This window comes from Aulonocara stuartgranti (assembly GCF_965226115.1).
Source record: "Aulonocara stuartgranti genome assembly, chromosome: 16".
Taxonomy (NCBI): Eukaryota; Metazoa; Chordata; class Actinopteri; order Cichliformes; family Cichlidae; genus Aulonocara; species Aulonocara stuartgranti.
This window is the reverse complement of record NC_138952.1, coordinates 36,491,808-36,515,691: the sequence shown is the minus strand read 5'-3', so window position 1 is coordinate 36,515,691 and position 23,884 is coordinate 36,491,808. Positions and strand designations below refer to the sequence as shown.

Genomic DNA, 23,884 nt, shown 5'->3' with positions numbered 1-23,884 from the left:
TTGTTTCAATAGAACAGTAGCAGTATAATGTCCTCGTGAGTGGCTATCAGGCCCTTGTAGACCACAATTGAGTATTTTGGTCCAAATAACCCAAAATGTGACGTCCACATATGTGGACGCAGGTCGGAGGTTAAGTTAAGTTGTGTTGTACCTGTTTTGATCATATGTATCCTCCTTCATGAGATCCATGGGTGTGTCAGATGGGTGGGAGTTGTTTTATTTTTTAGAAAAATGGAGAAAACTAAAACAACATCACACTGGTAGAAGTTTCACAGGGTGACTATACTAAAATATAATACTATAGTTTTTTGTTTTTGCTTTCTTTACAGTGACATGTGGAATGAACTGTAAACAGCTGCCCGAGGTAACTCTGGTCGTTTTTTGTACAGGGGGAAGATAGTGCTGGGGTACACGGAGGCTGAGCTGCGGGTGAGGGGCTCTGGCTATCAGTTCATCCACGCCGCAGATATGTTGTACTGTGCAGAGAACCATGTCCGAAGTAAGTAACCAAAAACCAGCTGTCAACCAAAACAGTCTAGTTCATTCAAAGATGGGGCTGAACACTTGTGCCCTGTGCAGTGCCTGAAAATCCCTCATTTCCATTCTCTGCGAGGCGTTCTTCTGATTTGTTGCCTCGTGTAAACACAAGTTTTGATCAGCAGGTGGGTGGAGCTTCTGTGGTCATAACCAGAGCTGTGTGACTGCGAGGATAATATCAGGAATTACACATCAGGAATTAAATCCATGTAGACATTGAGGGTTCTCGGGAGGGGCCGTGCTAACACCTGCTGCTCTCTGGCAGCAGCACCATGCTCTCCCTTGTTTTAAATGCACTTTAGAGCAACATGCAGCAACACTACACATGAGCGGGAGGAGGGAGGTATGGGGTCTTCACACACCCCCGTTCTCTGCTAGCCATTGGGGCGGGGGGGCTTTCTCCCTTTCCTATCCCTCACTCATGTCTGTCCCGTCTGTAACATCTGAAAATAAAATATAATAAATAATAAAAACAAAGGTCGATCAAATGGACCAATACGGCAATGCCACAATGATCCATTTGGCAAAGTAAATCCATTGGGTATCCTTGTTGGTCTTCAGACAACAATTCTGACGGCTAAAGAACCAAATGGGACAGGAAAAAAAAAAGGAATTACACAACAGTAGGAAAGAACAAGTTGTATGAAATTGTGTAAAACAGACTGAAGCCTGAGCTCTCAGCATGTGTCTGTGTGTTACCCTCATGATGTGAAAAGCTGTGGTGTGTTTGTTCTTTGCAGGCATGTTGTTATTACCATGCCTGCACTACTGCTGCGGCTGATTTAGCCCATTTAGCAGGTTACATGAGCTGTTATATGTCTGCTTTAATACTGAAGAGAATTACCAGCTTGACAAACCTGACCGTGACTTCACTCCTTCACCTGCCCAAATTCCATTTTACCACAACCCAGCAGCCTGCCGAGCTCTGTTTCCTGTATGTGGTAAAACAAATTACAAAAGCCTTTAAAACTACAAAAATTATTATTTATTTACTTTCAGACATTTCATAAATTAATTAAAAAGGTCTTAATGTGTGCTACTATTGCAATTACTGCTGTATACGATTACAAAACTGGATAAAGAATAGTTAAAAAAACCCATAACATTCAACACGTACAGATCCAAAGTCTTCCTCCTCCTAGCGTTATTCCCGCTCTGCAGGGTCCGCTTTTCTGCAGTTTTTGTCATTTATACCATACCACATACCATCACAGTCGCGCTCCTTGCATCTTCTCCGTGATCGATGCGATGCCCAGCCGCTTTCGGAAGTCGGTGTTCATGACATGGTCCCATAGTTTCAGGCCCAGGCACCATCGCAGTATCCGCATTTCCATTGTGTGAAGGGCCTGTTCGTGCTTTACGGTGGACGGCCAACACGCTGATCCATAAAGTAGATCTTTGACTTGAGGTGGTCAGGTATTCGTCGGTCGCACAGGACACCAGTGACTTGGCACCACTTCATCCAGGCCGCATTAATCCTGGCTCGTACGTCTGGCAGGATGTTGCCGTCATTGCTGATCATCGATCTGAGGTACCTGAAGTGAGATACTTTTGCCAGGTCTTCCCCATCGATGCTGATGGTGCCGTCGGTTTGGGGGTCGGCTTCTAAGTACTTAGTCTTCTTGGTGTTCAACCTCAGCCCGTACTCACTCTGGCGTGTCTTCCATTGCTGCGTTTGGCGTTGCAGCTCCATTCGGGATTCATCTGCGAGGAAGACATCAATGGCATAGAGGAGTGTCCAAGGGCGGGGTGCTTGGAGGTCAGCGGTCACAGTCCATGCAGAGGATGAAGAGAAGCGGGGACAGTGCGGAGCCTTGGTGCACGCCCACGGTGATGCTGAAAGGTGGCGATGTTCCCACTGGGCTTCTGACTGTGCTGGTCACGTTTCTGTACACGAGCTTGATCAAATCGACGTAGGCCTCAGGGACCCCGTGTGATCACAGAGAGTGCCAGATCAGGTCATGAGGGACTCTGTCAAAAGCCTTCTCCAGGTTGAGGAAGGCCATATGGATGGTCTTGGTCTTCTCCCGGTGCTTCTCCTGCTGCTCCTGCCGCATCCTTTGACGAAGCCACACTGGTTGGGCGTTACTGTGACAATTTCTCGCAGCCGGGCATCGATGATCCGCTTGAATACAGATCCAAAGTCTGACTTCCTAAAATGATTCTAGGATCAGGTCAGCAGCACACCACAGTGGGCTGAGCAGGCGATCCATATACTGCATGTTTTCCCCTCTACCCCTCCTCCGCTGTCTGCTCCACTGCACTGTCATAAAATAATAAAAGCTAAAAATAAATAAATAACTTAATTTTTAACTAAATTCTAAAATATTATCAGATGTCACTAAATGAATAATGTACTAAACTGTGAAATATAGAAACCCTACCAGTAACTTGCAAAGCCAAGCTGCACACGTGTTGTGTAGCTTTGTTCTCTCTAGAGGGAAATCACAAAAGCCAGCAGCTAAAAAAGCTCTCAGCAGTTGTGACACACACAACAATTCAAATTAAACCTCTCATTTTTAAGTCTACCTGGAGTCTAGAGAAGCAGCTCAAGGACAACATGAATCGTTTTTGTTAGCAGCCTGGTCCCTGCCAGTTACTTTGGAAGCACTGAGTAATAAACGTGAAGTGGGAGTTGAACTAGACCAATTATGAAAATGTTCTGCACTAGAAGGACAACGACTTTTAATATAGTTTGCAATATTTATGAATTAAAGTAAAAGACTGAATGACTTATTATATTAAATTTAACGTGCTGGTGAAAAGCAATCCCAGAATTCATTACGGCAGCCCGATGCTGGCAGGGAATGATCTCCTTAGCAGAAAAGCTAATCTCACAGATCTCAGGCAAGGTTGGGGTGGAGCAAATTCTGAGAGATCCAATTAGTAACAGAAGCTAGACAGTCATTAATGTTGGTAGGAGTATTGAGTTTGGAGTCTTCCCAGAGAGGTGGCGTCTGATACCAACCTGACATATAGACACAGACATACAGGCACACACAGATACAAACATCCGTTCCCACCCTCACGCTCTCATATGCACTTACTCCACACTCAACCAACGTGGAGACTAGGGATGGGTATCGTTTAGGTTTTATCCGATACCGGTGCCAAATCGGTACTTTTGAAACGGTGCCGGTGCTCAAACGGTGCTCAAACCGGTGCTTAAAGAATGGAGAACACAAAATTGGTCCAAAAACCTCTCGTTCACCTGTTTTTTGTAAAAAGATGCAGCTATGGGGCATATATGGTATCACTCTTGGCTGGAAGCAGTGCTTAAACAATGGAAAAAACACAAACTTTGTCCTAAACCTCTCATGTTTAACTGTTTTCCTCTTTTTCTTTGGTCATTTTAGCCTTTTTGCCAGGGTGAAGGGAGTATCTGCCATCAAACAAGAGGACAGCCGCATGTAGCTATGATGATGTTTGCTAGTTCACCTTACATGCATTAATGTAATAACGTGGTTAGCCTACTCAACGTAAATTACACTCGAACAACATTAAGCTACTCACGCAGAGAAGAACGGCTGCTGCTGCATCATCATCCTCATCATTTCTGCTACACTGGCAGGGCTAGGGGCCAGGACTCTCCTCTTCGGGTTCTTGGGGGATGTTGCTGACTCCGGATCCGATAACTGGCACCACACCCGCAGTAGATGTGCTCGGTGTGAGGTCTCGCAGCAAGCTATCAAATACGGCGCATTTCTGGGCTTTTAAAAAAAACGCTATGCGTCGCCAGGTGTTTAATCGGATTTGAGGTGTTACCTCCTTTGACAGTATCACAGTATCAGCTTAAAGCACTTGTTGCTGCTGAGTTTGCATCTTTTGCTGTGAAGTACAGCCAGACTTTTGACCGCTTCGCCTTGGACATTTTTAATCTGTAGCTCTGCTCTAAAAGAACGTACGTACCTGGGCCCGCCTACTATCCTCGGAAACGTAAAATGATTGGCTAGAAGTGTATCACAGCTCAGGAAAAAAAAAGCACCGAAATAAAGCACCGAAATGTGCGCTGCTTTTCGGTCTGGTTACTACCGTTTATGTCAGAACACCGGTACCCATCCCTAGTGGAGACAGACATAAAGAGACGCTGTACACACGATCACACTCCCCAAGCGTACTCTACGAACCGGGTCTAGGTACCCTTGCCCCTGGAGGGGGGAACCGCACCCAGACCCAGGTGGTGTTACCCTTTTCCCTGCGGTGGGGAGAGGCAGACCGCCCCGACTCCGCAGCAGCAGGGAGGCCCCACACTCCAGACCGCAGTCGGACGGCCAGCTCCTCCTCCTAGCCCCCCCGCTCCAGCAGGCTGCAGAGAACGGGGGTGAGAGAAGACTCCAAACCTCCCTCCGCCCGCTCATTGTAGTGTTGATGCATGTGTGTTCTAAGGTGCGTTTAAGAGTCCAGGATTTTAGACTTGATTGAAACACAGCTCTCGACTCAGCAGGCTGTGAAAAACACTAAACCAAAGCAGGTGGCTCAACATTCACACCCAAAAAGGTTTTGCTACTGAACAACCTGAGTATATGTAGGAAATCCTGTGCTGAGGACGTTTGGTCTGGTCAAAGAGTTCAGACAGCTTTTGTAAGTAATCCTGTGGGATTAGTAAACAGATTGAGCAAAGCTGCAGAGCTGCCTGAAGAGAGGATCAGGCAAAGCATCAGAGATGAGAGCAGCACCACCACGTGCACTTCAGTGGACAGATGGGCACGTGGTCAGAAGTGACGAAGCCTGACCATGATTAACAGTCTTTGACCATAACCCACTAGTAAAGGTGAAATGAGTCAGTCCACTGCCACCCTGTCCAGCCTGGCAGGACACAGATGCTGTGGATAATTTGTGACAACTTTCGATGGAAACTCATTTCAAAGTGTTATGCAGATTTAGACTGTCATAGTGGACAGAGGTTATCTCTGAGTAACAGTTGTTTGTGTTCAATGTTTAAAGTGATGAAGACTGGAGAGAGTGGTCTGACTGTGTTCAGACTCCTGACTAAGGAAAACCAGTGGAAGTGGGTCCAGGCCAATGCCCGGCTGGTGTATAAGAATGGGAAACCAGATTACATCATCGCCACCCAGAGGCCTCTTTTGTAAGTACCTGTCTGTGTACAAATCTCATTTGGTCATTTATCTCGAGTAATACACTGAATCAAACCATTAAGATATCCATCCTCCTTCCCTTCAATGCCATACGTTTGTATTTCTTAGTTGTTTAAAAGAACTGCACAGAGAAGTCCTGACAATGATGTCTTCTGTGTTTATAGGGATGAAGAAGGAGGAGAACATTTGCGTAAGCGCTCTATGCATCTACCCTTTACGTATGCTACAGGAGAAGCCCTGCTCTATCAGTCCAATCATCCCATCGCAGGCTTTAGAGATGGCAGCTGTGTAAAAAATTTTAGCAAGTCAAAGAAGAATCGGACTGATAAGCTGCTGACGGATGGCCTGGACCCGGGCTCCCTTCTTGGGGCACTCATGAGTCAGGATGAGTCAGTGTATGTTTGCCAGCCAGCTGTGGAGCCCAAGCTGTCATTTCACAGCAGCTTCTTTGCAGAGCACGATAGTTTCTCTGAAAGTGAACCCTCCAACCTGCACAGAAGCTGGAATGAACCTGCTAATAGTGTCGTAGGTCCAGGCATCACAGAACCAGGTACCAGCTTTGACCCACTGCTGGCTACTTTGGACTCGCTCTCTTTGGAGGGCCAAGGGATGGATGCAGAAGAGAGGAGTTACTCAAACAGCGAGCTGTTTGGAGCTCTGGAAGGGCTGGGCCTGAGTGCTGAGGACCTGGAGTTGCTGCTGCTAGATGAGCGTATGATCAGAGTTGAGATGGACCCTGAACACGTGCCCACTTTGGATGATCTGCTGACAAATGATGAGATTCTCTCTTACATCTATGACTCGATAGAAGGAAGGACTGATTCCACTGTACATGGAGGACAGGTACCTCCTAGCACTACCGCAGCAACCTCCACACCAGTGTCATTATCAGAAAATAATCTTGATACAAGTGTGCAAATGCAGTTTTGTCCCTCCAAGCCTCCAATAATGGAGCACACTCCCATTGTCCAGCTATCCCAGCAGATGCAACAGCATCTCAACATGCGAACCACTAAAGTACCACCTAACTGGGGCCAGCAGAGTGACCATTTCCCCCACAGGATAGTAAATGGAGAGCTGCTGGGGCAAAATCAGTCTATTGCCAATGGACAATGGACAGCCCAAGACATTCTAGTCCCAGCAGAGATCGAGTTGGAGCAACTGACCACACAGCAGACTACTTTCAATGACAAGGCCTCAGACTTGAATAGCAAGCTTCACCAACACTACCTTCAGCAGGAGCAGCAACCAAGGACCCAGAAGCAGCTCTCACTACAGTGCCATGCCAAACAGACGGCAGCAAACCTTGACGGACGATGTGGTCCGTCGAGCCCAGAGCATTCAGCAGAAAAAATGCCATGGCAGAACTACAGCTTCAGCGAAAGCCTGGGCAGCAGTTTCTGCATTGACAACAGCCAAAACGCTCTTACAAACACCTCACTGGAGTCTTGCAGGGAGCCCACTATGGACAGTGTGGATTACACAGTCAGTGGAGGTGGTTTGCTTGAGAGAAGTGCAGAGCAGCGGGGCGCTGAGAGCACAGTTGCATCTTTTCGTGGAATGAACCACAAAAGCCACCCAGAGCAGATCCCAGGCCCCTTGTTCGAGGTCATCTCCAGTCTGTCGCAGTGCCCTCCCTGCACTAGCCCCCTGGAGCAGATTCTAAGAGTGGGTAAGCCCTGCTGCCAGCTCGACCACTTTGGCTTGGTGACCTCTGAGATCCTTGACGACCCCAATCACAGCAAGGTGAGGTTGCTGAACATTGTCATACTTTGAAATCATTACTAGCTGCACAGCTTGGAGGTTCCTTCCTGAGCCGGGCATACAGACTGTGTACCCAGGTTTTAACTTTTTAGTAGCTTTTACATTTAAATCTGTTATTAATTGGTAGAACCTGGGACCATTTCGTGGCCTTTCCGTTTTTTAATTCCACGCCATTTCCACTGTGTTTAATGGAGTATAGCCAAATTTTCAAACATGTATTTTTTTCCCATTTTATTTTAAAATTTCAGTCTGAGTTTTTTAAATGAGCTTAAATGGCTGAATAAAAGGCATACATCCACTATCGAACCTCGTGGCCGATTTGTGCCCCATTGAAACCCATTATAAACGCTATTTTTCACTGTACAATTATTACCATTAACGTTGTGGCGATGGCTTAACTTTCACTTTCATTCTGGACTCAGGGCCTTAGAATTGTAATTTTTTTATTTGGCCACCGGGTGGCGCCCTTGTTCCACATGTGACGCCTGCTGGAACATACACACCTTCTCCAGCGGCCTGCTCGAGACAGATACCCGGAAAAGGCAGACTAATTTCCCGCGTGCCGCAGCAGCTTGGCCCGCTGCTCGTTCCGGACCATTTTCTGCCCTTAGGATCGTTTGAGGGTGCATTAATTTTTTTTAATCAACAGGAAATGACGTATTTGTTTTCACGTGGTAGCGGAAGTGTGTGCTGCAGACACGGGAACCGAACCATATGCTCCGGCGCTGCGCGAAACACACCCGCGGCAGAGGCACTCCTCCCCGGGGGAGCAGGAGCAGCAGCGCCGCCTGGGGACATTTTTGGCTTCTGGAAAAAAAATTAAAACCGGATCGAAATTAATGTTGGTGCCAATCTTTTGTCCATCTAAAGGCCTAATTATAATAACAATAAAATATTACTTCAAATGTTTTTTTTGGAAAATATTTTATGTTTTATGTTTTATGTTTTTGGGGCAAAAAAAGCAGTGCGCTCATGTGACGAAACCGGGATATAAAGGGTTAAAATCCGCGAAATGTAATTAAAACTTGACATGAATATTTCAAGGAGAAGTAGGTCTAAAAGATTGGCTAATTTAAAGTGGAATAAAATATTAATATATAAATTTTTTATAGCACTTTTTGGGCGTGGTCGATAGTGTGCATTTTATGAAATGCGCTCCTGGAAAAAAAATAAAAGGCGATCGAAATGACTGTTGGTGCCAATCTTTAGTCCATCTAAAGGCCTAATTATAATAACAAACAAATATTACTTCAAATGTTTTTTTTGGAAAATATTTAGTTTTTTTGTTTTTTGGGGCTAAAAAAACAGGGCGCTCATGTAATAAAACTGGGATTTAAAGGGTTAAAACAATGAAAATATAATTAAAACTTGACATGGATATTTTAAGCAGAAGTAGTTTTAAAAGATTGACTAATTTAAAGTAGAAAAAAATATTGATATATAACATTTTAGAGCACTTTTTTTGGCGGGACCATTTTTGGTCCCGAGGGTCACGAAAGGATGGATTTTTAAAAATGTGCTCCTGCACAAAAAATAATAATGGATCAAAATGAATGTTGGTGCCAATCTTTGGCCTATCCAAAGGCCTAATTATAATAACAATCAAATATTACTTCAAATGTATTTTATGGAAAATATTAATTTTTTAAATTTTTTTTTCTGTTAAAAACAGGGCGCTCATGTACCTAAACTGGGATTTAAAGGGTTAAAACAATGAAAATATAATTAAAAGTTGATATGGATATTTTAAGCAGAAGTAGTTTTAAAAGACTGACTAATTTAAAGTAGAAAAAAATATTGATATATAACATTTTTAGAGCACTTTTGGGGCGGGACCATTTTTGGTCCCGAGGTTCACGAAAGGATGGGATTTTGAGGTTCTACCAAAGGTTAAGGAAATCATCTTTTATCTGTCTGTATTCTATGTATTTAGACATGAAGGTGCATCAGTTACTCAGTAATTTGATTAAAAGAGGAGGAACGGTGGTTGATGGGTCTGTCTCGAGCGAGACAGTTCTACTACAACGGCAAAAGCAAGACGCAAGTCCTCACAGCTCTTTGTGTTGCTCGTGCACGAGGGAGAGAACTGTGACGAGCGTCGTTCCTGACAGGCGCTCTCAGCCAGCTCCCCCGCAGCACTGCTCTTTATTGAGGTTACGTGAATATGCATAAGTTCATTAACATATGACGTCTTACACAAGCATACATGTGAACAAAGAGTACCTTGTCTGTGTGTACGTGTAGCCGTGTGTGTGTGTGTGTGTGTGTGTGTGTGTGTGTGTGTGTGTGTGTGTGTGTGTGTGTGTGTGTGGGTCAAAATGTGACCCTGTGAAGACTCCTCAGACCTGCTGTGCCAGGAGTCCAGCGGTCCACCTAAACAAAAGGCACTTATACGTAAAGAGATAAGAGTAGGTGTCCTCCTGTAGTATAAATCAGTAAGAGCAGGTACGACCTCTCTCACGACTTTAAGATGTGTGTTTATGCCAGAGTGCTCTGGGAGGCTCACAGTCTTTGCAGACTGCTAAGGATCAGACCTCCTATCATTATGCAATCGATTATAAAACTCTATATATGAGTAAATATTTCTAAGCATAAATGACAATCAACAATATAAACCTAACAGTGGTTAGCACTGTTGTCGCACAGCAAGAAGGTCCTGAGTACATTTCCACCATCAGGCCGGCATCCTTCTGTGTGGAGTTTGCATGTTCTCCCCGTGTTTGCATGGGTTTTCCACGGGTACCCCGACTTCCTCCCACTGTCCAAAGACAAGCAGTTTGTGGGGATAGGTTAATTGATCAATCTAAGTTGCCCATAGGTGTGAATGCAGGAGTGAACGTGAGCGTGAGTGGCTGTCTGTCTCTGTGTGTTGGCCCTGCGACAGACTGGCGACCTGTCCAGGGTGTACCCCGCCTCTCGCCCTATGACAGCTGGGATAGGCTCTAGCGCCCCCCGCGACTGTGAAAAGGATAAGTGGAAGCTGATGGATGGATGGAATTTCATATTATAGTAAAAAATGTCACTCAGAATTCAGGAAGTAGTTGAGACAGCCTCGGGATGGTAGGGAAGAATGAGAGAGAGGGGTGGCTGAAGCAAACGTCACTGCACACGTGGGTGAAAAACACTGAGGTGGTGTTGGGTAGCTATGGTGCAAACGTGAACAAGCAATGTGAAAGGATAGGTGCCAGTGTTTTTGTCTACAGCATACAAATGGCTGAGTGGAAAAAAGGGAACGAGTATTTTAAGCAACTGGTGAATGAAGAAAATGACAAGCAGACTTATTGTCATGCATAAGTGTGCAAGGAATGAAATGTCATTGCAGTTACTCAATGTAAGATGAAAAAATATTTAAAATAAATCAAATATGTTAAAATATGTATAGCAGCAAAATATATTATCACGTGCAATGGTAAAAGTGAGCTGTGGAAAGCTGTGGACACGTACACAAACATGGTATTTTCATGTTGAGCAGTCTGATGACCTGGTGAAAAAGCTGCAGAGCCTCTATCCACAGGCCAGCAAGGAGAACAGTCCATCGTGAGGGTGTGACGAGTCACACATGATAGTTTTGGCTTGAGACAAGTAGCCCTGACTGTCATAGTGTGTGTGATGAGGACTCAGAGGCAGGAGGAGGTTTATCTAAAGGCAAGCGCTTTACTGAGCGGATACGTACCAGCATAAAGCAAAATACAAAACGAAACCAAAAACAAATGCAAACTTTCAACTCACGAGGAGTGAGAAACAGGACGTGGACTAACACTCTAACAAAGGACAAGAGGACAATATACAGTCTACACAGGACGGCGATTAGGAGAAGCTAGGGAAAAGGTAGGTTTACAAGATGGTAGTAAGACCTGCTATGATCTATGTTTGGAAACAGCGGCATTGACAAGAAGACGAGGAAGAAAAGGGGAAAACTACCGAGGGTTTGTGTAAGTTCTCAGTCATGCAGGTCGTGGTAGTCTGGAATTTTAACAAACTAAGGAAACTGGACTTCTTTAGGTTTGTGAAGACATTTCAGGTCTCATCCAAGAAGCTTCTTCTTGGATGAGACCTTATAAAAACAGCTGGTGGAGAGTCCCAGTTATTTATCTGAGGTATTTACTGAGGTTGTGAAGGTGCTTCTGAGGGTTGTTGATCCACTGTTGATCAGGTGTGTCATCACATGAGCCAAGGTGTGGAAAAAGACAGGAAAAAAGGCAGAAGAACTTTGGATGGAGTAGTTCATCCCAAGCACAAAACTCAAACACAGCCTAAGCAGCATAGTGTATGCTGTGCAGTGCTGTGAGCAGTGCTTGGACCTCTGCACAGGAGAAACCAAACAGCTGCTCCACAAAAACTTGGCACATTATAGAAGAGCCACCTCAACAGGATAGATGTACACGTCTGTACAGATGCCATTAAAGAACAATGGTCCCTCTTTCAAGGATGCCAGGGTCCACAATATGGACTGAGGACACAGATGGTTTAGAGGGGAGTAGAGTAAATGGTAAAGGTTGTAGGGACTTTACCCTATAACTGATATTTTTCTGATATTCAGAACATGCTCCATAATATTGGACCATCTTCCTCAATAAGGTTTTTGCCTTATTTATTTGTTTGTGTTTCTGCTTTTAAGATTATTTTAAGATTATGAATCATAATCTTTGTTTTATACAAACACCCACTATGAGCCAAATGGCAATCCTGTTTAATGTTAATGATATTTTATGTCCTTTGCAGATGGAAAATGGCTGCGTGCTAAACAGTACTTACCCAGGAGGTTGTGCCCTGCCTAACAGGAATGGATCTGTGCCTCCTACTATCCAGGTACCCAGCCCTGAGACGTTGCCTACACTTCCAGACCCACCAGCCACCGGCTTCTACCTCTGACCATCTGACCAGGGACAGTCATGTAGCAGGACACTGTGAATGGCCAGAAACATCCAGTGACTGGACCAGCCTTATACATCTACACACCACAACAAACAAAGCTGGAGAAACGTAGGCCGACATCTGTGTTGTCTGTTTTTGTCTTTTCATTTTGACTTTGTAATGTTGTGTCAGGGGAGGGGATCACCGAGTTATATTTTAAGTCATATTATCATATGAGTCCTTTGTTTACACTAATGCAGTTAAGAGCGCTTAGCTTGTTTTAAGTAAATATGAATCATTGGAGGCTGGGTTTTAGAAATCTGCATTCAGATACACTGTAAAACCAACGTGTTCTCGTCCCAGGACATCAGATTCTGCCGTGCTGTCTTAGTATTGGTACTTTAATGCACCAGCATGGCTTCATTAGACACTGAGAACCAAGAAATCTGTTTTCAAGAGGAATTTACAAGTTAGCCAGCCAGTCTGTGGTTTATGTCCTCTTCAGGAGTCTGTGGTTTGCACTTTCATTACACTCAGTGATTCTTTGCCTATTCGTTTCATACAGATTATTCAGACTGAATCTACAGTTATATGGACCAAGAATTTGGCCACATCTCCTAATCTTAGAATTCAGGTGTTTTCAGCCCCATTTCCAGGGGTGTATAAAATAAAGCACCTAGCCATGCAGTCTGTCTTTACAACCATTTATGAAAGAATGGGTCATTATAAGGAGACACTGATTTTTTGCATGGCACTGTAATAGGATGCTACTACTGCAGCAAGTCGGTTAGTGCAATTTCTTCCCTCCTTCCTACATATATTTTATAATCAATTTTAAGGAGTGTTATTATTATTATTAAGTGGAAGCTTTTAGCAGCCGGAGTAGGTCAGCCACTAATGTGCCGTTACAGTGCTAAGGCAGCAGACAAAAACAACAAGCACGCATGCTACAAACTACCCGAGTCATTTAGACAGCCGTTAGCACATTATTCTCCTTATGGGGACCTGATATATTTAATATGCTGCTGAGAATATAGCCCAGAAGAAGCTATAGTATAGCTTTTATTTTGGAAAGAGCCATTTCTCTGTAATAAACTCTCTTTTCCAAAGATGAGGGATTCCTCAATCAGATACAGGGCTCGCAAAATCGCTAGCCCGACGTCCCGGGGCAGTACTAAGGCATTAATGTAAGCACAAAAACTGTGGCATGTGTTTCCATGGCTCCTGTAGGTTTACTGTGTAGGTGCTCCAGTACTAGGGTATCCATGTAGAGTCTGTTATGTAAAAAAGGTCTGATCCATCCATCTATCCATCCATTTTCTGCCCATCTCTGCCCAGACCACCCTCCTCCAGCACCTCAATTCAATTTTATTCATACATCCTCAAATCACAACAAGATTCAAGTCAGTGCACTTTATACTAATCCCCAACAATCATATGACCCCCTACAAGCAAGCGCTTTGGCAACAGTGGGAAGGAAAAACTCCCTTTTAACAGGAAGAAACCTCCGGCAGAATCAGGCTCAGGGAGGGGCGGGGCCATCTGCTGTGGTCGGTTAGGGTGAGACACCAAGGTGTTTCCAAGAAATGTAATTTCTCCAGAGCATCGTGGATCTTCCCAGGGCCTCCTTCCAATGGGGCATGCACTGAACATCTTGAGCATCCTGGTCAGATGCCTTAAGAGGGCAGTGGCTCTATTCCTGCTTTTTCCTGAATGGCAGAGTTCCTCACTCTATCTCCAAGGCTGAGCCTAGGCTCCCTTCAGAGAAAGCTCATTTCTATGTTGTATCTGTGACCTCATTCTTACGGACGTGAGGTCACAGAGCTTGTGACTTAGGTGAACGTAAGGGCGTAGCTACAATTCAACAGCTTTGCTTTTACACTCAGCTTTCCCCTTACCATGACAGACCAGTACAGCATCTGCATCACTGTAGATGCTTCTCGAACCTGTCGATCCAATCTCTTGGTCCACTCCCCCCTAAATCATGAACAAGACCCCAAGATCTGTAACTGCTCTACCAAGGGTAGTAACTCGTTCCCATCCCAGAGAGCCCTTTTCAGTCTGAGGACCATGGTCTTGAATTTTGAAACACCATTTCTTATCCCAGTGTGAGTTGGAGAATCTCAAGATCCTGTGACCACCACACCAGACCTCTTGGCTGCTCCTAGAAATTTTGTCCATGGAAATTGTGGACGAAATCGTGACAAACGACAGCAGTCCCTTTGTTCAACAGTCACAAAGAACGAGTCTGACTTATAGCCAACAATGTGAACTGGGCTCTGGTAATGGTTGTACTGGTTAGGCCACAGCAATGGGCCTGATACCATATACTCCCAAAGCATCTCCAACAGAACACACGGTTGAATGCCTTCTTCAAGTTCCCAGAACTCATGTAGACTGTTTGGGAACTCCCATGCATCCTCAAACATCCTTGAGAAAATAAAGAGCTGATCCATGATCAGGATGAAAACCACCTCATGAATCTAAGGTTCCACTAACAGGCAGACGAAGTACCCAGGCTGAGGCTGAGAAGCATGAGCATCCTAAAGTTGGACCACACTTTGTGGACCCAGTCCTTGAAGAGGGGAACCACCACCACCCCAGTCTCCCAGTCCAGAGGCACTGTCTCTGACTGCAACACAATGTTGCAGAGGTGTGTCAGCTATGACAGCACCACAGCAGAGCCTGAGCCTTGACAAACTACCTCAGTGACCTTACTCCCAGTCCTCTTATACTACAAGAAGCCATGTCAGTGGGATTGAGGAGATTCTTTGATGTGTTAGTTCAACTGTCCTCTGTTGAGGTCAGCATCCCCACTATAGTCCCATCCCCATTATATACAGTGTGGACGGAAACTGCTTTCCCCTGACAGTTTGCCAGGCCAACCGAAAGGCTTCTTCCATGGCCTCTCTTCTCCCATACTGAGTTTTTGCCTTGGCTACTGTCAGAGCTGCACTCTGGTTAGCCTGCTGGTACAGCTGTTCCATGTACTCAAAACCAGTTTCAGTAACCAGGGATCAGACCCCCACATCCTTCCTCTTCTGTCTAACCTATGATTGCTGTGTTGTAGAATGCACAATCAGACAGGTTTTACATCATCTGTTTGAATGTAGGAAAAGCTAGAGGAGCTCTGGAAACCTTTATATCTCTGATAAATGCAGTTCTTTTCTGGTGATATGTTTATTGTTTCGTGTGATCTTTCCTAATATGACTGGTTTGCTTTGCTTTGTATCTGAATGCACCATACAAACGCGTGATTACAGGTGTTGGTACAGTTAAGTTTTGCTCATGCTACAGGAATGTAATTGTTAAGTGTTTATTGATTTCTTTGTTGAATGATTTTCAACAATGAGATTAATCCATATACATTTGAAAAAAAGTATAGAACATGAGAATTATTTCTAGAACTATCCTGCACTTTATTTCTTAAACCCACCTGATGCACACTGGTAGTGAAGGACACTGGGGGGTGAAAACCCTGATTTATGGGGTTCTTCCCATTTCTGACACAGTCTTATTTTGCGATACACTTCAAATGATGAGTCCTCACAAGCACAAACATGTCATGTTAGTGTAATCATTTTTATTTTTCTCCACTTGAATTGTTTGTCTCTTGTTGATTATGTTGACATTGAATTGAACCTCTCAAAGATTCGTTTTTTTATATGTGGTCACTGTTACAAGTTTACCTGACTCATTTGGAAGAAACCCCTTGTGTATTTCTCTATATATCAATGTCCTATGGGAAGTTCCTGATTGTTTGGACGTCCATATGTAAGATATTGTCTCTACCTAGGCTGCACTTACCCCTTCCTCCCTGCTCTCACCTGCTCCATAACATCTACTATACTATACTATATACAAATGGAAAACTCACGATTTTAAGGGCAGAGCCTGATATCTTCATCTTGATATCATCTTGTTGTCAAACCAACCTAAAATGTGAAATATAGTCATTTAATGACACACGGGTGACAAATTAAAGGAAAAATTGACACTTGTAATGTGGGGATTATCGGGCATAAGGGAAGCCTCACATGTACAACCTGTTGCTCTTAAACCCTTTTTCAATCCTAAGTGAATCAGACACTGCTGTCATTGGATAGTCCAGACAGACGGCTTCACTGTGCATGAAATCAGACAGAATTTACACATGGATGAATATAAATGGATTAGTGTGTTTCAGAAATTTGCCATCCTGCTAATAGTAGTCTATATGTGAAGTGTACATGTGTGGTGTGGTTGTTACGGTTATATTCAAGTCAATTCATGAACAATTACATTGAAATGTGCATTTGCTATAATTAGCACCAAATTGTGAACAAATTTCAGTAAGAGATCTTCTGTAAACAGAGCCACGTCATAATCTGCTCACAGACTTTGTTGTTGCGTTAGACTGTTTGGACTGTGGAAGTTATATCAGTATTCAACCATGCTTTTGGGGTATTTACATATAACATAGCAGAGGTGTGGACTCGAGTCACATGACTTGGACTCGAGTCATTAATTTTATGACTTTAGACTTGACTTGAAAAAATGTTCTAAGACTTGTGACTTGACTTGGACTTTTACACCAATGACTTGGGACTTGAATTGGACTTGAACCGGTTTACTTGAAAAGACTTGATATTTTACCCCAAATATAAAATTTAACATGCATATTATATAGAGATTGAAAATGTGACGTCATTCACGGGTAAAACCGCAAAGGATTCTGGGAACTCGTGGCAAGCGGTACTAGCGCACGCAGGCTTTCAATTGAAATCAGTCACACAGCGATAAAAAGAAACACAAAAATGTCAAGAAGCTGTTGTATTATTAACTGCAATAGCCGGTCGCATGACAGCCACGGGAAGCCGACGGGTAAAGAGATCGGTTGTTATCGGATTACGTCGCTGAAGAGAAATTGTTCAGCCATGTTTCCGAAGTAACAAAGACGCGACGGATGGCCTGGATTGCAGCCATTCAAAGACCAAATATAACGTCCCAGAACACTCCAGCTCACAGGTTAGTCTGCTCCAAGCATTTACACGAAGGTCAGTGTTTTTTAGTAGTTAATACGTCATTTTTCTTAACATAATTGGTGATATAGGTTACAAGCAAGTCTGGCGCTGAACAGAAATTGTCGCTCTATGCTCCTTTATTTATTGTGCATAAATAGTGAATTGTCCTGACACAATATTGTGTTTCGCTTCTGTTATTATGGTACATTGACAAAAACATATACTTTTATTCACAGGATAAAACAGGTTTTTTGTATCACTAATTGCCCAGTACGATTACAGCATACAGTATTATTGTCACTGCTACATTTCTGTGATGCTACCAGAAATTATTTCCACTACTAATTAATTACCGTTGAGCTCAAAGGTCCTATTAATAAACGGTTAAGGAATGTGTATTTATGACGACAGTTTGTGAGACTGGTAAACTTATGATACGTACGATGGTCTTTACTTTCTACACGGTGCATTTCAAGGTCCTGCACCCATCCGTCGGTAAACTGTACCTGGGCTTGTTGCAGTGACCTGAAGTTACTAAACTTCATGAGTGTATGCACTCACTCCAAGAACCGTATGATTATAAATATGCATATAAATATGCTACGATGAGATAGCTGACTTCATCTAACTAGCAAATGTTGTCCAGGCTACGTTGGTGATACAGTTTTTTTTAATGTGTATGATATTTTTGTCATGCGATTTTAAAGCTGGTCCTACAACCGCATCCAAGAATAACATGCAGCTTATCTCAGAACTGTCGGTGAAAATTATTCTTGGAGCTAGGTTTAATTGAGCTGCATTTTAAAGAGGTGCAATTTCACAATTTGTGTATATTTTCTAAGTTCACTATTTTGTCATGTGTTGAGAAAAACACAGATTTTAAAATTACATGGTCTAATATTTACATTTAGCATAACTGCAACATTATTTTTTCTTCTTTTTTTTTTAAAGACTCGAAAGGACTTGAAATTCAAAGTTTCAGACTTGTGACTTGACTCGGACTTTTACACCAGTGACTTGAGACTCGACTCTGACTTGCCTGACATTACTTGAGACTTGACTTGAGACTTGAGGATAAAGACTTGAGACTTACTTGAGACTTGCAAAACAATGACTTGGTCCCACCTCTGTAACATAGTGAAGACACAAGGAGTCAGCTGGGGCCCCGGAGAAAACAGCAAACATAAAATAAGAGTGAATAAAGCTAAACTACTGGCAAAAAGATTATGGATACAAATGCTCTTTTATTCACCGGGTAGGCAAAAACTGTAACTCATCAGTAAAGCTGCTTTTGTGTATGTGTGTATGTGACAATCTCTACATGCAACAATAGAAATACGTGGTCTGTAGTAGAAATAGAAAATAAAAAAACATCAGAGAAATAGGATGGACTGCTTCCATCAAGCCATAGTCCACCAGATGAATACAAAGTAGCTCTGAGTGATTCAATTCAATTTTATTTATATAGCGCCAAATCACAACAAAAGTCGCCTCAAGATACAGATAAATACAGAGAAAAACCCAACAATCATATGACCCCCTATGAGCAAGCACTTTGGCGACAGTGGGAAGGAAAAACTCCCTTTTAACAGGAAGAAACCTCCGGCAGAACCAGGCTCAGGGAGGGGCGGGGCCATCTGCTGCGACCGGTTGGGGTGAGAGAAGGAAGACAGGATAAAGACATGCTGTGGAAGAGAGACAGAGGTTAATAACAGATATGATTCAATGCAGAGAGGTCTGTTAACACATAGTGAGTGAGAAAGGTGACTGGAAAGGAAAAACTCAATGCATCATGGGAATCCCCCGGCAGCCTACATCTATTGCAGCATAACTAAGGGAGGATTCAAACTGAAGGCTCTCCCTCCCATTCTACTTTTAAATACTCTAGGAACAACAAGTAGGCCTGCAGTGTGAGAGCGAAGTGCTCTAATAGGGTGATATGGTACTACAAGGTCATTGAGATAAGATGGGGCCTGATTATTTAAGACCTTGTATTAGGGGTGCAACGATACACAAAATTCATGGTTCGGTTCGGTTCAATACTTTGGTGTCACGGTTCGATATTTTTTCGATACAAAAAAAAAATGTTCATGCCTTTTTAATTTGTCATTTATTAAATTTTCACGGCACATTCTGCACCACATCTCTGTGCGTTCATCATTTGTTTGAAGCCAGCTCACCTTCTGCAAACACTTTTCCGAGAATACGCGCTTCTTTTGTGGTTTGGAGGAACATCACAGTAATTGCTTAAAGGAGCTTCTTCGACATCTTTAAGAGTTCTAAACAAATGTCTGTCCTCCTCCTGAAAATCTTATGTATGCAAACACGCGTTGCAACTTCTTATCTTGTGCGCGTCTTTTGTTTTGACAGCGAATGCGCACCTGCGGACCACTTATGTGCAGCCCTGGTTATTTAGCTCGTCATATTGCAGCCACAGAAATTATTTTGTCCATGAAACCATAAAGCTGCACTTTCTTTTAGCCTTATAGTCTGATTTGTCATAACTTCTCCGTTTTGTGGTAAGCTTTTCTTTGGCTGTCACTTCTTCACCCTGACCTGTCTTATTTGGCTCAGCAGAACTAAAATATATATCTGTCTGTGAAGGTTCTCAGTCATCCAGGTCATCGTAGTCAAATATAAATCCTGCTGCTTTTACACGCTCACTCACATAAGCTCAGCGATTCTCTGCGATCAACCTCTCACATGTTTAAGCTGCGGGAGAGTTCACTTGTCATGTTTGCATAGTAAGCTAACGATTAATAAGACGATGTCAGAGGAATTGGTGCACAAATTATCATCACTCACAGATCAGTGCTGTCGCTCTCTATACACAGTTCGCGCGATTGCAAAGTGAAAGCAAAAAACCAAGCGCAAATTCAAACGCGATTTCAATATGTCACATATTGACAGTGGCTCACCGATGCCAATGACATAATTACCCAGCTACATTTCCGAAAGAATGCAAAAGCATTGACATATATTTTTCCTTCCTACGATAGGCCGACGGGCAGGGCAGAGATAGATTTTGGTAGCCCGACTGGAAAAATCGCTAGCCCCGGGACGTCGGGCTAGCGATTTTGCGAGCCCTGTATCTGATTGAGGAATCACTCATCTTTGGAAAAGAGAGTTTATTACAGAGAAATGGCTCTTTCCAAAATAAAAGCTATACTATACGCTTCTTCTGGGCTATATTCTCAGCAGCATATTAAACATATCAGGTCCCCATAAGGAGAATCCTGTGCTAACGGCTGTCTAAATGACTCGGGTAAAGTTTGTAGCATGGTGCTTGTTGTTTTTGTCTGCTTCCACTTGTCTTTGCACTAGGATGATGTCGGAGTAAATGTGCAGTCATATTCGTTGTGTTCCCACTAGTGCTGTCAGCGTTAATCTGAAATGACGTTAATGCCACAACACGGCAAATCTCCGTTAACGAGCTACCGCGGATCGCCCCGTGCGTGGGGCTGGACGGCAACACGTTAACAAGCTAACTGCGCTAACACACTAGCTCCCACCCATGTAATTGAGCATTGCATGGCACATACTGTTTTACTTTAGTCCATGACGCGCTTACCTTCAGGGTCATTCGTCACATGAAAACCAAGATAGTTCCAAACGCCAGATCTGAATGAGGGTGGGGGAGGTTCAATTTGCCATGTTGCAACGAGAGCTTAGCTTCTGTCTGCTAGCTTGCCCTGCGCTCAGTGGATCTGCGTTCGACTACTCCGCCTAGGCTGCACTGTCGAGCGCAGATTCACTGAGCGCTCAACACAGACAGCATCGTCAGAAGGAAAGTTGATAAAATAAATTTAAAAATTTTGTGTTGTTCGATACATATGCGTACCGAACCGAAAGCACTCGATGCGAGTATCGTTGCACCCCTACCTTGTATGTGAGGAGCAGGATTTTGAATTCTGGATTTAATAGGAAGCCAATGAAGGGAAGCCACTTTTGAAGTGATCACTTTTATGTTTTATATCCTAATGAATGTGCTCTCGTCCTGCATGGCAGCGCCCTAATTCATTGAATGGCTCAATCATTATTTAAAGCCTACTGTGTTTTAATGAAGGTGGTATTCTTCCAGCAATTTTTAGAATTCATCCCTTCAAGTAGCACCAGATAGGCCAAAACGGCATATATAGATTTTCCTTTAATTTGTCACTTATTGATATTTTCCCCACAGTGTTTACCTTTGAAATGGTAGAAAATGATGAAACATGAGGTCTGTCATTTCAGGTCTACACAGTTAAAAAAAAGAAAGAAAACCAAATAAAGTTAAAGATAGATCTTTAGTGGGCAGACACACTTCTGAATGTTTCGTGTACAGCATAAAATTACTCAGAAATGAAGATGAGTCAGATTATTTCATCAAGAGAAGATGCTGAAAAGAGATTTCCATTGTTCAAATAATGTTATTATTGATAGAGCTGCTGTTATTTTGACATGTTTGCGATGTGAAACACGTGGACGTTACATGTGACTCATTTCTTTATCTTTCTTTTTCCCACAGCAAAAGTGTCTGCTCTATTTAATATGATTGATGTGACTTAGTGTGAAAAGATGTGTATTTAAAGTCAAACAAACAGGTATGTACATAGTTTTATGTCAAGTCACTTGTTTCACTATTTTTGAGACACCCAACAACCCCTTTGCTGGTTTTTGTGTTATTTTCTATTGTAAATAGTACTTTCATCACAATGCACTCTGTGACATCCTGAAAATGGTGCCATATTACTGAACTTTTATTCTGTCTTTACCTAACCACGGTAATGTTACCAAGACATGACGTGCTGTAGATTATTTGGCCTGTGCCCTTTGTTTCAGAAGCATTTTTTCCTTTAAAATAAGGTTTTCTGCAAACACACAAACATCTTACAGACATGGAACTATGACCACTCATACATTTCTGTCTTTCAGCCCTCTAGTTTTGTATTCACATGAACAGTAGGGATGTCTAACGTCTGTCAATGAATTCTTATTGTGGACCCCTGACATTTAAAGGTGCTATACGTAGCATTTGAACAATAAATAAACCTGTACCACATTTAATTTGTGAAGCCTGTGTAATTACAGAGAACAAAGTAGCCAGGATTTGACCAAGGTGCTCCACAAGTGGCAATGTCACGGTTCGGCATGGCAAACCGTGGGAGGCGTGGGGAAGGAGGACCCAGGCGCGGCGCTCTATGTACAAACAGTGCGTTTATTTACAGTGTATGGTACAAAACAACAATAAATCCCCGTGCTTTCCCTGACTCCCGTGTCGTGTCTTTCCGTGAATAGTCCGTGTCTCAGTGCTCTCCGCTCTCGTGTCTCAGCACTCCTCGTGCTGGCTGCTGTCTGGCGCTCCACACTTCTCCTGGGGACACAATAGACACAGCCGTCAGGACACATATAACCGCGGGCATACACACACTAACTCAGTTCAACTGGATGACTAACGTGGAGTTTCATGGAATGATCCCGCGTCGGTGGGAGCTCCAAGACTCTCTTAAGTAGCTCCCCCGACGAGGCCTGATCAGCAGCAGGTGTGTGGCTTCGGGTGTGGTCAGTCCGCCAGCAGGGCCACACCCACCAGGCCTGAAGGCGCCCGCAGAAACACATACACACACACAAGCAGGGATAACGAGGGACAGCAATACAAAATATATATTATAATATTAGTCCATAACTGCTCAGGGATCCTGGGTCGCTCAGACCCAGGACCCTGACAGGCAACCTCTTTGTAAGAAAAATAAAGCCATGGCTCAAAGGCCCAAATCTGTAGTTCTCCAAGTGCAATGAAATGAAATCTGGTCTTTAAGTCTGACGTCATTAGCCGTGTCCGGTCCCAAACTCCACTGCAGGTCCATAAGTCACTCGGTCATTGCAGCATCAATGAGAGTTACAAACTGTCTAAATTCTTTCTACCACGTTGCTGCTTTACCAGGTGTAACAATTAAGTTTAAAATCCAGGCATCCATGAAAACCGAATTTATGAAATTTAACGGAGTTAGATGTTAGCAGGAAGTTAGCTCGCTAGCTTCTATCTAAATATAACACAGTGCTCAGTGTGCTTTTCATGGGAAATCAATGTCCTGACTGAGAGATTTCCGAAACAAATTAAGATGTAGAGCTGAAAAACTGGAAACTAAACAGCAGTGACGTTTGTAGGGTTACTGAAGTTGGGCTAGCTGCTATATAATGATGTGCCAAGTGATCGCTAGCGACACAGCTATGTTAGCATAACATAAACAGTGAAGCTGGAGGATGAACGCTAACTTTTTTTCCACTTGATAAAAGTTAATGTGAGGGTTCCTGATGGTTAGAGACAAATGCAATCGCATGGCAGGATGCTGTAAACGGACCAAACTTCAGCCAGGAGAACAACTGAGATAATCCATCCACAATACGAGGTTAGTCATTAATATACTGCTGCATGGGCTGGGCTGTAGTTACACCAGAAGGGTTTAAAAACGAAGCTTTGAAATGAACAGCGGTAATAAAAACTCAGAGGCCGACTGATCACTGACTGTTTTTAGGGGCTTGTGGAGATTCAGTAGAAAAAGATACAAAGTATTAAAACATGTTAAATACACAAAAGTCTTATTAAAGCAAAGCCGTTCCTTCCTTTAAAGGACCTTGAAAAGCTTATCC

The 23,884-nt window shown here is 43.3% G+C and overlaps 1 protein-coding gene across 3 annotated transcripts in view; it reads left to right on the top strand.

The window, feature by feature from the left end:
* Nucleotides 1-22,964, top strand: part of LOC309690690 (aryl hydrocarbon receptor-like) — a 72,139-nt gene extending 49,175 nt beyond the window's left edge. The window contains exons 8-13 of one of the 3 annotated variants that reach the window (XM_082507953.1): nucleotides 390-499; nucleotides 5,482-5,623; nucleotides 5,798-7,379; nucleotides 12,120-12,380; nucleotides 21,762-21,837; nucleotides 22,325-22,964. In XM_082507953.1, coding sequence (XP_082364079.1) covers nucleotides 390-499; nucleotides 5,482-5,623; nucleotides 5,798-7,379; nucleotides 12,120-12,269 — 1,984 coding nt within the window. In that variant the 3' untranslated portion in view covers nucleotides 12,270-12,380; nucleotides 21,762-21,837; nucleotides 22,325-22,964. Of the gene's footprint in view, nucleotides 1-389; nucleotides 500-5,481; nucleotides 5,624-5,797; nucleotides 7,380-12,119; nucleotides 12,381-21,761; nucleotides 22,301-22,324 lie in introns of those variants that run through there. The other 2 variants (XM_082507954.1, XM_082507952.1) reach the window with 2 other exon arrangements.
* The last annotated feature ends 920 nt before the right edge of the window (nucleotides 22,965-23,884 follow it).